General features: G+C 45.8%; 2 protein-coding genes across 11 annotated transcripts in view; one reads left to right on the forward strand and one right to left on the reverse strand.

The window, feature by feature from the left end:
* The window catches only part of LOC147427662 (uncharacterized), a 141,833-nt gene that overhangs the window by 47,431 nt on the left and 80,408 nt on the right, over nt 1-13,994 (forward strand). For 4 of the 10 annotated variants that reach the window (XR_015185949.1, XR_015185950.1, XR_015185948.1 and 1 more), the window contains 3 exons: nt 68-321; nt 2,426-2,603; nt 2,716-2,851. The exons of the other annotated variants lie outside the window; for them this stretch is intronic. The gene's annotated coding sequence lies outside the window, so the exon portion shown is untranslated. Of the gene's footprint in view, nt 1-67; nt 322-2,425; nt 2,604-2,715; nt 2,852-13,994 lie in introns of those variants that run through there. 10 annotated transcript variants of the gene reach the window in all.
* LOC147427663 (dynein-1-alpha heavy chain, flagellar inner arm I1 complex-like) overlaps nt 1-13,994 on the reverse strand; it is a 316,587-nt gene that overhangs the window by 46,937 nt on the left and 255,656 nt on the right. Inside the window, exons 51-56 of the mRNA XM_086496532.1 lie at nt 3,525-3,776; nt 3,123-3,392; nt 2,677-2,982; nt 2,418-2,573; nt 1,253-1,594; nt 141-214 (exon numbers count right to left, since the gene is read on the reverse strand). Coding sequence (XP_086352658.1) covers nt 141-214; nt 1,253-1,594; nt 2,418-2,573; nt 2,677-2,982; nt 3,123-3,392; nt 3,525-3,776 — 1,400 coding nt within the window. The remainder of the gene's footprint in view (nt 1-140; nt 215-1,252; nt 1,595-2,417; nt 2,574-2,676; nt 2,983-3,122; nt 3,393-3,524; nt 3,777-13,994) is intronic.

The raw sequence follows: 13,994 nt of genomic DNA on the forward strand, positions 1-13,994 counted from the left end.
CTCTTTGTTTGGATATTCATATGGGTTTACCTGTAGCATGATGAATAATGACAGAACCTTCACGCAGATGGTGGATGGATTACACTCTTTCCGTTCTGTGAGAGAAACAGACAGACTAATTACAAGGCTTTTTGCAGTACCTTATTACTTCCAGCAACTGGTTGCATTCTGCAGTTTTTGCATCTACAACAATTTTGGCTTCTGCTAGTGTGACCTGTAGTAAATAAATAACCCTTCAGTGTATTTGTCTCCAAACAGATGCCGATCACAAACATCAGCTAATTAAATCCAGTCAGTGCTTCACTTCTTGCCTCTTTCATGGTATTATTTATTGAGTGTTTTTTTTACACCTAGGTATTGACTTTATCTTTTTAGAAGAAAACCATGTTTCAAGTCTCTTCTCATTCTTCATGTTTTCCAGACCCTGAAGCAAGTAGCCAAGTTCCTCTCTATGATTTTTTGCAGAACTCAGATCCCTTTAAAACCAAAACCCCATTTTTAGTATCTCACAGCTTTCTAATTTTTGGAGTACATTAAAAAGGGTCAACAAATCCAATATTGCATTACCAGCACAACCCTTGCTTAGTCTGTGGGCGTAGATGGAGGACACACATGTATATTTGATTTGTCTCATAGGCCGACTTCACCCTCTAATGGACGTAAAAAAATCTTTCTTTCTTTCTTCCCTTCTCTGTGTCCTCCACTATTATTCTCCTTAGAAATGCTCATCAGACAAGTATCAAGTGTCCCTCGATGCTAGGGATATTGAAGAGGTCAATGGTTGACTGAAAGAAAGAACAGTTTTAGTGATTTTATGATCCCCATCAGTAAGAATTCCAACCATCAACAAACTTCAGAGTTTGCGAGAGAGCAGTTTTAGTGATTTTATGATCCCCATCAGTAAGAATTCCAACCATCAACAAACTTCAGAGTTTGCGAGAGACACACACATCTGATAGCCCAAACAATTGAACTCTCCCCTTCTAAAAGTTAGCCATAAAGCATGGTCGGGCAAGGGCTTTGTACCAATACATCATGTGAAGATAGTTGTCCCTTCCTGAGGGGCTTCGAGGATCACAATTCAGTGGCTATGAAGACATGCTACAGACCTTTATGTGATCACATAGCTCGAAGGAAGTTCAGAGCGCATTTCTTCCTTGACAAACAAAAGCTATTTCTTATTGAGATTCAAACATACTTAACATACTTAAAAAAACATTACTGAGATTCAAACATACTTAAAAAGCATTACCTGCATTTCTGCAACTTCTTGTTTTGCCTGGATCAGCTTCCCAAGTCCTCCGGAAAGCCTTGCTGACATATCAGAGTTATTTTTGCGACATGTAGAAAGTGAAGTTCGGTATTTCATAATAAAATCCAGAAAGTTTTTTGGTGTAACATAGTTATGCCTTCGGAGCTTCTGCTTGAATTCCACCGAGAGTGTTGAAACTGATGAATGCACCATTACCATGTGCTGCACAATTGGCATTCGCAAGCTCTCAGGAATATCAACTTCATCTAAGAATACGCTAGCAACCGAGTGCAAGGCCTCCTCTGGCCAAGGTGTAAGCCAATCAATCACACAATTGTTCACCTGTTGTATAGCAAGTCAAAAACAGTTTCTTCAAAATCTGTTCAAGGAATAGAATTATGTGCAAAGATTAAGTTCAAGCTCAATGTTAAAGTTGCTTATGATCTCAAGTGTCTTCATTGTAACTCTTGTAGAGAGAAAAAATTATGAAAAAGAAATAGAATGTTCCAACTTTTTACTCTTTTGTGATCATTGGATACAGTTTGTCCAGCTGCGGTACGAGATGACTCTATTAGTCTCAAAATTGCTATAATCTCAGTCTTAATATTTAACACTATTTCTGTGTCTAAGTGGACACGTTATGCCTTTTGAGATGAGCAAATTTCTCCAATTATTATGAGCGACACACGGGGAAGTTTGAAGCATTTAATCACACAAAGTCGGCTTACGAGCTGAAAAGAACTTACGCTTTTTTTGGGGGTATGATTCCAATCTTTCAAAACGTTTTTCAACCTACATTGGCTCAAAAAATGCATGCCATATTTTGCTAGTCTTCTCATATTGCATTTATTTACACTATGTTTCTCATCTTCAAAGAAAATTCCTTCCTTCTACCCCCGCTCCTTTCAACCGGCTGTTTTGAATCTCTAATCAGCTCAAGGCCAAGCTGAGAAATACTTTTCCGAACACTACTAGCAGCTATATGCAGCACCCTAATTGGAAAGATTCTATGAGAGAGATTTTTGTCCTCAAGAAGGTGCAAAATATGGGTCAGGATTTGTAATGGGGCTTTTGAGCAAGGAATTGGGTTTTCAGAACAAAAAAAAAAACAATAACATGCTACTCAAAAATATTTGTGCACGACTGAAAAGCAGAGTTTTTTTACCATGCCAGGAAAGTTTCGGCATCGAGTTCTAAGAGTATCCCCCACTGGTGACATGGCCAGAACAACATGAAGGTTACTACGACATCTTTTAATGAAATATGTCCAGCAGTTCTCTTTGGTATCCACAATGCCGGCCGCGAGGACTTGATCCCTTATCTGTAATTGAGAACCATTTCAGCACAGCAGGTTTTATTTTATCGTTTTCTTTTTTACTTCATAAAAAACAGTAGGGATGCTGTGAGGCAGAATAGGAAGAGACCTGGCCAATCATTGCGTCCTTTTCATCCTCCTTAAACAGTGCAGGTACCATACCAGAAGTCAGCATGTTATTGACCAACTCAAGAAAGCCTTCATCTACAACATGGGCATCTGTGAACAAGAAAATGACATGTTTGTTCTCCACCCCCAGAACAGAATAAAGCTTCTTGAGATCCTCTCGAAACGAGTCTTCATTGTAGCCTCTAGCCAAAGTTATCTCAAATACTGTGCTACCAGATGCAAATGCTGCTAGCTTTGACAGGCTCTTCTTCCCACTTCCACCAACTCCTACCAAAAGAGCGTTTCCCTACATGCATTTGCCATAATGATGTCCTTTTGTGAGATGTCAGCATGAATCTCTTACCTCAGCAGTTGTGTGGACAATACAACTACACAGATTATGTTTTAAGGGGGCTGCTCAATCAAATAAATACATAAGCAGCATACCTGATTCAAACGCATTATCCTATGTATTCGAGTGACATGTTCGAGTGCATCATCAAACATCACCAAATTCATTTTCTTGTTGGTAAGGTTGTATTCGTCGAGTATCTCTTCGAACAAAACCTTAATCGAAGAGTAATCCCTCATGTTTTCATAAAGTCTAGCCTCAGCTAGGTTTAAAGTGTTTCTGTAATCACCATATAAGATGGGATTCTTGCTCACATATTCCAGATCATCCCCATGCTTTTGTCCCACTAGATCAAGTACTTTTTTCTGCAGTTACCCATAAGTTGTTACTGAGTTGAGTTACCTTTAGTTAAGCCTTTATCTCTCAGTTTAGATATTGTCAGGCTTAGCATTAAGCAGTCTATTTGCGTCTGTATATTTAATGGAGCAAGATTTGACCTGCACAATTTCCTTATCAGATTGAGAGACTAGCCGGTCATGAAAAATTCGAAGACACTCATTCCTCCATAATCGAAGCATTTGTGAGGATGTCTTGACTGTGTCGGCTGTCGAGAGGGTAAGGCCTTCATAAACACGGCTTAAATCCCTTAAGTTGAATATGTAATGAAATTTTGCTGGAGTTGGGGGAAGGTTGTCAACTAGATATTTGTACAGCTCAAGTGTCATTTCTGTGATGCTTCCAGAAATATCCTGTATACAAAGTGGATTTCATTGAGCTCTAACCTTTCCTTTTGATTTTCCCACTTAAATGAAAAATATCACAACTCTAAACAAACAACAGCAAGTGATATGAGCAGTGTTGATCGCTTTGCATGACTTCCACTAATATAGATGTCAAGGAGACAGAATGCCATTTACTATTAGGAGTCAGTATGGAAGGACTTTACATCAACAAAGGAACTTATTTTGTAACTTGAATTGGATTTTCAATGAATTCATATCTAAAAGAAATGCTTCCCTTTCAAAGTGCTTAGCTGGGAAGTGCATGCATCAAGGTAGTAATTTTCACCACAAATTGTGTGAGGTGCAAAGATACTTTTCCCAAGAATAAGAATGGATACTATAAATACTGGCTCTTTGTGGAGAAGCCCAAGAATGCAGGATGTGAGCCAGATTTTGGGGGCATACACACATCGAATATCCATTGACCCACACAAAGGTGCAGGTATTGTTATTTAAATTGCAGTGATGGAGTTGGCTTTTCAGTGGGACTTCAAGTTTAGAGTCTATTTCTTTTGATCCTCTTTATTTGAAACTCTCTAGCATGAGGCAATGCTGCCAGTAGGGGCTACCAGCTGGGAAAAAATAAAAAAATCCCCTATTAGGTGAAAAGGGATAAGAGAAGGGTGCAGCCAGCCCCTGCACTTTTCTGCAGCCTACAGAGATTTCCTGATGCGGGAGGTTTCACATGGTTCCCACACAGACATGGAGCCAGCACAGTGGATTATGTCATGGCACAGCCGAGTCTCATCTCTAGTATCCAGGATCTCACAGTTGGGCCCAGACCGGTTGGGGTGGCAGTGGATCATGCTCTTGTGTCGATGACCATCTCCTTCCAGTTCAGTGTAGCACACAGGCCACGGGTAACAGCCCCTACTCGCTACACCTTCATGCGGGAGACGGATTCTGTATACATAGACGGGATCTACAGACACCTATGCACTGAGGAACCAGGGTCACCTCTGGAGGAGCTTACTACTGTACTGACACAGACATTGCATGATGCAGCAGTAGGCGTTGGAAGTCAATCTGTGACTGTCTGTGAGTGATGTCCCCCAAAAGCACCTCCCTCTAAAGTCTAGCTCTAGTGTGGCGGCATTCCTCATCATACCAGAGGCATACCCACACACCCAGCCTAAGCAGAGACGCCGTTCAGGGAGCATGCCTCAGAACAGCTGGTGCGGCGGAAGAAGAGGGCATTTTTGGCTCGACTAGAGCAGGATCTTTACCAGCTATTCTTGAGTCGGGACTCGTGTGAGGCATGGTGGCTCTTTCATGAGAAGTCCCCCCCCTTGCCGTTACCTCTACAGAGACCTGGGGTAAGTACGCATCATCTTTGTACACAGTACCTGGACAACCGCCCCTTCCCGACTCCCCCGATCCATGCCCACACACATGTGCTTTTTTCACCGCGGAGATGGCGAAGAAAGCCATTGACAGGATGAGGACTGGGAGAGCATATAATCATGATGGCTTAGTGGCTGAGCATTTCATGCATGCCAAAGATCTACTAGCAGAGCTTCTAGCAGTTATGTTTAATTGTGCCATGGATACAACTAGCACAGGAGCTGGGCACGAAAATGGCTTCTACAGAGAGCATCTTCTCCAGCTTACGGAGGATGGTTTTGTGACGAGACCGAGATACATGGACACCCACTTGTCTCATGGGATATGATTTGCTATTGGCCAGTTACGCACATCTTCTCACCAGTTGCGGATTGAGACTAGGAGATACAGTGGAGTACCAGCAGAGGCCAGGACATGCCCCTTGTGTGACATGGAGCCCGAGACAAAGTTGCACTGCACGTGCCGCTGCTCCGTCTACTACGAGATACGAGGCCGCTTCCATTGCTTGTTCAAAGAGGGTTTTGGACCACTCTCCAGAGTCATGGGATACGAGGATCAGAGATGCCTGGGTTTGTTCTTGCTCGAGCTGCGCAGACACAGAGGTAGCTTGATGAGTGGAGAGGCTAGCCAGTCTTAGAGACGGATCACGGATTTCTTTAGAGCAGACACTGGACAGCCGTAGGAGCTACTCCCACAACAGAGCTCACATTCGTCTCACACCAGAGGCACACTGATCGACCGAGCGATTAAGCTGGGGAAATCCAGGGGCCCACGACTGCGGAGGACTACACAACATCGACGGAGGCTACATCAGAAGATTCGGAGCACTCTGGCCAGGCATGCATGACGCCCGGTCAGACTACTACCATGGAGGAGATTGATGAGATCCGCCAACGAGCGATGTTGGATCTCCTGTGATTTAGCTATCCCAGCCAGCTGCTCATTTTGCTTAGTTCACATCGACCAACTTAGGATCCCATAGTATTTTTTGTTTTGTTATGTTGTCACTTTGTTACTCTGACTTTGTATCAGATCCACCACATTGTAACTTTCTGGTCTCATAGGTCATTTTGGCCTTTTGAAGACGTTAATATAACATTTCATTTCATTTCTCTCTCTTTCTTGCTATTATCAAACTCTCTCTCTCTCTCTCTCTCTCTCTCTCTCTCTCTCTACAAAAAAAAGAAGTCTCAGCCCTTAAACAGGAGCTTGCTGATAGAGTAAGCAATGGACTAGAGGAAGGCGAATTTCAACCCTCGGTAATAGATGAAATCAAGGAAATTAAGGAACAGGTAAGGATGATCACAGAGGAAGACAAACTGAGTGTGGCAAAGACATCTTCATGGGCGGAGATGATAACAAGGACACAGAAAAAGGTGGACGAGGCTGAAAAATGGATTGAGGTCGCCAAGAAAGGGAAAGGTCAAGAAACTCCTTGTACGCCGACGCTTATCAACATGACTCTCGAAGAGGAATAAAGAAGGCGGATGCGAGCACTGCATGTGAGAGTGACCGGTCTCAAGGACATAAACAATGTGGAGAAAGAGGTCACAAGCCTTACATCCATGATGGGGATGGAAAAGCCTTTGCACACAAAGGCATGGATGGTAGGTAAGAAAAGTGATGGCACGGGTGAGTCTTCAAAGGGGAGAGCTCTCATACTACGCTTCCCCTCGTTGGAAGAGAAGAAGGAATTCTTGAGGAAGAGGCATACTCTCAAAAAGACAGGTATTTTCCTCGGTGATGACCTGACTCTCTCACAGCTGCACATATGAGAGAGGTAATGCCAGAGATTACAACGGCAAGGGAGAAGGGAAAGATAGCCTTCTACAGAGATGGACGGGTGGTGATTTTAGAGCGGCGTACTGCATGACGGTGCGAGACCTTTGGGACCACACTGAAGATGGCTACCTGGAACTGTAATGGGTCTATGAGGTTGGACGTGGGCGCATTTGAGGAGAGTTTAAAAGACAAGGATATTGTGTTCTTCTTAGAGACTCATCAGGCCCCTGGACAGGTAATGCCACATGTGGTGGGATACAGATGGGAAACAGCTCACAGGACAAATACGAGATCTGAGTACGGGAGTAGAGGTTCAAGAGGAGTAGCAGTGCTATTCAGAGAGGAACTACAACCATTACTGCATATTGTACGAAGAGATGATCATTTGTAGCAGGGCTACAGTGTCACTTCACAGGACAGGCAGTTGGACAGTTAGCTACAGTTGGTCTGGTTCACACTGGACGGACCCTTTGGGTTGGGAGTGACACGTGGCAGGGTACCTACGGTGGTCTAGTGGACATCGTGGCCAGGTCACCACCACCACTCAGTTTGGAGATAGACTTAGCTGGTTGGACATTTATGGGCTGTTGGTGGCTCTTATGGTTGTACATATGAGTAGTCGTTTTGGGCCAGTTCTATTATCTTGTATGTAGTCGTCTAGAGAGAGTCTTACACAGAGCACTGCTTCACCATCCCTGCACATCTGAGCCTCGACACCCCTCTTGTACCTGCGAGTTCTGGGCTGGAGCTGAGTGTGCTGCCACGCCAGAGTCTGTACATGGTTCTTTGAGCTAGTCGAGTCCACATGTTCTGGTTCACTGTTGTGTCTCTGTTGTTATCCATTGTTTTTGTGTTTCATTCTGTTTGAGAGAGTTTCCATTTGTTTGAGTGAGATTGTCACACACATTGCACTGAGGGACACCCACATTGTAGAGAGCACGACACATCATACTACGCTTCCCCTCGTTGGAAGAGAAGAAGGAATTCTTGAGGAAGAGGCCTACTCTCAAGAAGACAGGTATTTTCCTCGGTGATGACCTGACTCTCTCACAGCTCGCACATATGAGAGAGGTAATGCCAGAGATTCCAGCGGCAAGGGAGAAGGGAAAGATAGCCTTCTACAGAGATGGACGGGTGGTGATTTTAGAGCGACGTACTGCATGACGGTGCGAGACATCTGGGACCACACTGAAGATGGCTACCTGGAACTGTAATGGGTCTATGAGGTTGGACGTGGGCGCATTTGAGGACAGTTTCAAAGACAAGGATATTGTGTTTTTCTTAGAGACTCATCAGGCCCCTGGACAGGTAATGCCACATGTGGTGGGATACAGATGGGAAACAGCTCACAGGACAAATACGAGATCTGAGCACGGGAGTAGAGGTTCAGGAGTAGCAGCAGTGCTATTCAGAGAGGAACTACAACCATTACTGCATATTGTACGAAGAGATGATCATTCTAGATATATGTGGGTGAGACTTAGACCTGACACAGGTCGATTCCTATATATTTCCATATGTTACTTTCCTCCCAATACATCAATGTTGCCACATCCAGAGGGCAGGCGCCTTTCTCTATCCTAGATGATGACATCTGGGAGTTTTCTAGGGATGGTGATATCATTCTCCTAGGGGACTTCAATGCCCGAACGGGCAACTCGCAGACAGTCTTCTATGACACTTCAGATGAGATGCTTAGAGAGTTGAATGTGGGTGAGTTAGGGCTTGACAGATGCTCAGATGACAGAGAGCAAACAGAGTATGGGAGATACCTCATGGAAATGACGACTACACATGGATTAGCCATACTTAATGGCTTACAACGATTTCCTGGAGCAGCCGGTTTCACATGCTTTCCACATAGACATGGGGCCAGTACAGTGGATTATGTTATGACACAACCGAGCTTTATCCCGTGCATTCAGGATTTCACAGTGGGAGCCAGGCCAGTGGGCATAGCAGTAGACCATGCTCTCTTGACACTATCCGTTAAATTTCAGTATAGTACAACCCAGACATCAGGAGGCAGGTCACACACTTGCTATACATTTACTCCAGAGACTGATTTCGTTTATTCAGAGGTGATCTGGGACCGTCTAATGGAAGGCACAACTGGCACAAATGGTACAGGCCTCTCAGTGGAGGAGTGCACCACGCTACTGACTGAGACATTGCACGGGGCTGCATCAGTGGCATACCCACACACTCAGCCGGGCAAGAGACGACATTCTGGGAGCATGCCCCAGAATAGTTGGTATGATGACGAGTGCAGAGAGATGAGAGACCAGCTTCAGAGGGATCTTCTTTTAGGAGTCATCACTTACAGACAGTCTCGGATTGCTTTCCGACGCCTTGTGCGACGGAAGAAGTGTAGCAGGGCTACAGTCACTTCACAGGACAGGCAGTTGGACAGTTAGCTACAATTGGTCTGGTTCACACTGGACGGACCCTATGGGCTGGGAGTGACACGTGGTAGGGTACCTACGGTGGTCTAGTGGACATCGTGGCCAGGTCACCACCACCACTCATTTTGGAGATAGACTTAGCTGGCTGGACATTTATGGGCCGTTGGTGGCTCTTATGGTTGTACATATGAGTAGTCGTGTTTTGGGGCAGTTCTATCTTATCTTGCACGTAGTCGTCTAGAGGAAGTCTTACACAGAGCACTGCTTCACCATCCCTGCACATCTGAGCCTCGACACCCCATTTGTACCTGTTAGTCCTGGGCTGGAGCGGAGTGTGCTGCCACGCCAGAGTCTGTACATGGTTCTTTGAGCTAGTCGAGTCCACATGTTCTGGTCCACTGTTGTGTCTCTGTTGTTATCCATTGTTTCTGTGTTGTTATCCGTTGTTTCTGTGTTTCATTCTGTTTGAGAGAGTTTTCATTTGTTTGAGTGAGATTGTCACGCACATTGCATTGAGGGGCACCCACACTGTAGAGAGCACGACACATTATCCGCGCTACAGGTGCTCCCATTTTGGCGATCACGGTGGGACCTCAACTGAAGTCTCACTCTATTGAGTAGTTGGTTTCTTCGCTTCGCCTGTGCAGTCTAAGTCTCTCGCCTTGCTGGTCTGGTCCCCTCTCGCCCTGGTCCAACTTGCCCTCGTCTCTGGTCTAGACCCCCTCGACCCAGGTCTAGCTGGTCTAGTCACTTGTCTGGTCTAGACCCTGGTCGAGTCCTCCTCGTCCCTGGTCCAGCTGGTCTAGACACTCGTCTGGTCTAGTAGAGTCTAGACCAGTCTTCAGCCAGTTCAAGGTTTTCTTGCCCAAAGCTTGGTTGGTTTGGAGGTCACTGCATGACACATACAAGTAGGTCAGTTGAGCGTCAAAGCCCACTACTGAGCCCTCTGAAGTACTATCACAGAAGACGACCTTTGACACCTTGTAGAAATCCTTCAACCTCATCACCTATACCTCCACATATCACATCACCCATTTCTTCATCAGGTTCCCCATCTTCCCGATCACCTTCTCCAGAAAAGCTCTCACCAGTTCCTTCGTCATGAGGTTCCCCATCTTCGCGATCACCTTCTCCAGAAAAGCTCTCTCCTATTCTTCTACATCAAGCTATTGTGCAACGGACTCAGCAAGGAATCATGGAGCCACTAGCTAGTGTTTTGGCCAAGGTGAACATCAAGTTCCCTACCTTCAAAGGGCTGTCTTCAGAAGATGCTGACGACCATGCAAGAAGATTTGTATCTCTCTGTAGGGGACGTGGGCTGAACAGAGAAGATGCTTACTTGGTACTATTTCCATCCACCCTGGATGGCCTAGCAGATAAATGGTACAGCCAATTTGCAGAGAACCATTTTGCAACTTGGGCAGCCTTAAGACAGCAGTTCTGTGCAGCTTTCAGGCCGGGTGACTACCAGGAGAAGGTGTTGGATGAGTTGGCCAACATGGTGCTCAAGCCTGAGGAGACTTTTGCGGAGCTTATGACGAAAACTAAGTCGCTGGTGGCCAAGCTTCCCCAACAAGCCGGTGAATTCATGGTTAAAAAGTGGGTGGAGAAGGCGCTTCCCAAAACTTCTCAGCAAAAACTCCGAGAGAGTCTCCGACCCGACGCCACTCTCGATGAGTTCATCGCAGCTGCTACTAGAATAGAGGGAGCTAGGAAGCTCTTCAACAACTCTCCTCAAATAGATACTCCCTCTGTGTTCTCGGAAGGTAGTCCTACTGATCCTTTAACTTCTTTACATAGGGAACTGGAAGCCCTAAAGCTACAACGAGCTCTTCAAGAGGAGAGGTCCTTCTCTCTTAGACAAGAGAAGCCTACACATAATGAGGCATTGGAACAGATTAAGCGGGAGTTAGAAGAGCTCAAGTGTCAGCAAGAGACTAAGGCTATGGTTGGTGTAGCTCATGCCGCTCTCCAGGGCACCCACCACAGGAATGCCCCCTTCGGTTTTACTGCCACTTCTGTGAAAAAGCTGGACATGAGGATAAGGATTGTTACTACCTCAAGGGATTGCGTCAAATACAACAAAATCTTGGTCCTTCTCTCCAACAAGGGCTAGCACTTGCATCCAACATGGTCTCACCCTACGGCCATCAAAACCAGTTGCCTCCTCTGCTGACAACACCCCCTATGCAGCAAGGTATGCACAACAACTTTGGACCCCACAGTTTTTATCATGCCAGTACTCCCTCAGTTCCCCAAAGTTTCTACACCTCAGCCTCAAATTCCATGCAGCAACCACCTCGTCCCCCGTTTTGTCCTTCCAATCGGCCCATACTCTGCTACAGATGCGGAGAATATGGGCATTATCAGAGCAAGTGTCCTTTACCCGAGGGGTCCCCTCCTTGTCGTCATTGCCCTGATTCGAAGGATCACTACAGTAAAGATTGTCCCAAGCAAAGGGCATCCACGTCTTCAGGCTCGACTCAGAACCAGCCCGAATTCACCTTTCCGAAGATAAATTTGATTACTGTGAACACCGTGCTTGAACCTTCACCTGCTACTCATGTGGTTAAGCCTCTGCAAGTGGAGGAGCCTGCTGGTGTCCTTACTCGGGCACAAAGAGCAACTCTCGGTCTCAGTCTACCCACAGGTCCACCTCGCCAGTCTCCACTTCCTCACTCTGGTCTACCTGACCCAAAGGACAAGTCCTTCCCATTTGCTTAGAGCAAACCAACGTCCTTGTTATCTGACATTGATGGAGCCTTCTTAGAAGCAGTGGCTGACTTGGAACAGATTAAGGTCACAAAAGGATCCCAGTTCGAAGGTGCCAAGCCCACAGCAGAAGCCATCTTGAAAAATACTTTTCAGCAGGTGTCACTATACGACATGCTAAGGCTCGATGCAACACTTAGAAGTGACACCCTGTCAGTCATTCATTCTCTGTACCCGAGGGCTGGGCCTAGTGGCGGGCACCTCCCTGTACAGCCCTCAGAGTCCTATTTGATTTCCTATCCATCTGCTCCCCTCACCGATTATAAAAGTCCTCGCCTCACTGTATCTATTCTTGGGCACCAGCTATCCGGCGTCATCGTTCATGGAGGATCTGGAATCAATTTGATGCCCGAATTCACTATGATGGCCTTAGGTCTAAAGCCTACCCGACCTGCTCCTTTCACTGTTACATTTGCTGACCAGAGAACAGTCTACCCAGTGGGCATAGTCGACAAGGTGCCTCTGAAGGTACAAGATTTCACTTTTAACTTGGATTTTGTGGTAGTTAATCTTCCCCAGGTAGAGGGAGGTTATCCCTTGCTGATTGGTAGGCCATGGCTGCGACATACGAAAGCACTTCACGACTGGGGAACCGACACCATGTGGATACATACTCCTGGCTCTCCAATGCAACAAATTCGTCTCAAAGAAGCAGTCCAACAAAATTCGAGTTTGTGTCGACTATCGGGCTCTGAATAAGGTCACAATCCCGGATGGATTTCCGACACCTTTTACTGAGAGAGTCCTCGAAGATGTCGCTAGCCATGTACTGTATAGTTTTATGGACGGGTTCAGCGGCTACAATCAGTTAGGAATACATCCTGACGACCAAATCAAAACAGATTTTGTGACTCCCTGGGGTATTTTCATCTACACCATAATGTCTTTTGGGCTTAAAAATGCACCACCTTCTTTCAATCGGATAGTATATCTCATCTTTTGTCCTCTGCTTACTGATCACCTTCGCATATTCATGGATGACTTTTCCACCTTCTCCGGCGCTCAATGTTCGACCCCAATAGAAAATCTAAAGGAGCATCTTGCTCAGCTCTCTGCAATCTTCCTCAGGTGCAGAGAGGCACGTTTGAAGCTCAATCCGAACAAATGTCATTTTTTGGTCACAGAGGGTACACTGTTGGGCCATGTGGTGTCTGCTTAAGGTTTGGCACCGGACCCAGAGAAGATAGTGGCCATCTTGAAGTTACCTCCTCCCATAAATCCCAAAGGTGTTCAGAGCTTTGTGGGCCACACCGGCTATCATGGCAGGTTTATATGGATGTATGCACAGGTGGCTCAACCATTGACTCGGCTCACCAGTGCTGCTGTTCCCTTCCGGTGGTCAACACCTGAGGCCGAAGCATTTGCATACCTCAAAAAACGTCTCACTGAAGCGCCTATTCTAGTTGCCCCGGATTGGGCCCTACCTTTTCATGTGCATACAGATGCTAGTCTGCTGGCTGTGGGTGCTGTGCTGACTCAGCCTAGCAAAGAGTTCAACTTGGATCGCCCTGTACATTATGCAAGTCGCCTGCTCACCAAAGCAGAGCGAAACTATAGCACCACAGAGAGGGAAGGATTGGCTATAGTGTATGCTCTACACAAATTTCGTCACTATTTGCTAGGGGTCCACTTCACAGTTATCACTGATCACCATGCCTTGCGCTATCTGCTTAATAAGCCACAGGTTGCAGGTCGAGTATGGCGATGGCTCCTCCTATTCCAGGAGTTTGATTTTGAAGTGGTACTCCGTCCTGGTAAGCATCATGTAATGGTTGACCACCTCTCTCGCATTTACACAGGCGAAGAAGCTACCGGGATTGCGGTTTACTTTCCAGATAGCAGTCTTTTTAAAATAGATACAACACCGGAATGGTACGGCGAG

The sequence above is a fragment of the Adiantum capillus-veneris genome, chromosome 23, assembly GCF_014529385.1.
Source record: "Adiantum capillus-veneris isolate H3 chromosome 23, ASM1452938v2, whole genome shotgun sequence".
NCBI classification, from domain to species: domain Eukaryota; kingdom Viridiplantae; phylum Streptophyta; class Polypodiopsida; order Polypodiales; family Pteridaceae; genus Adiantum; species Adiantum capillus-veneris.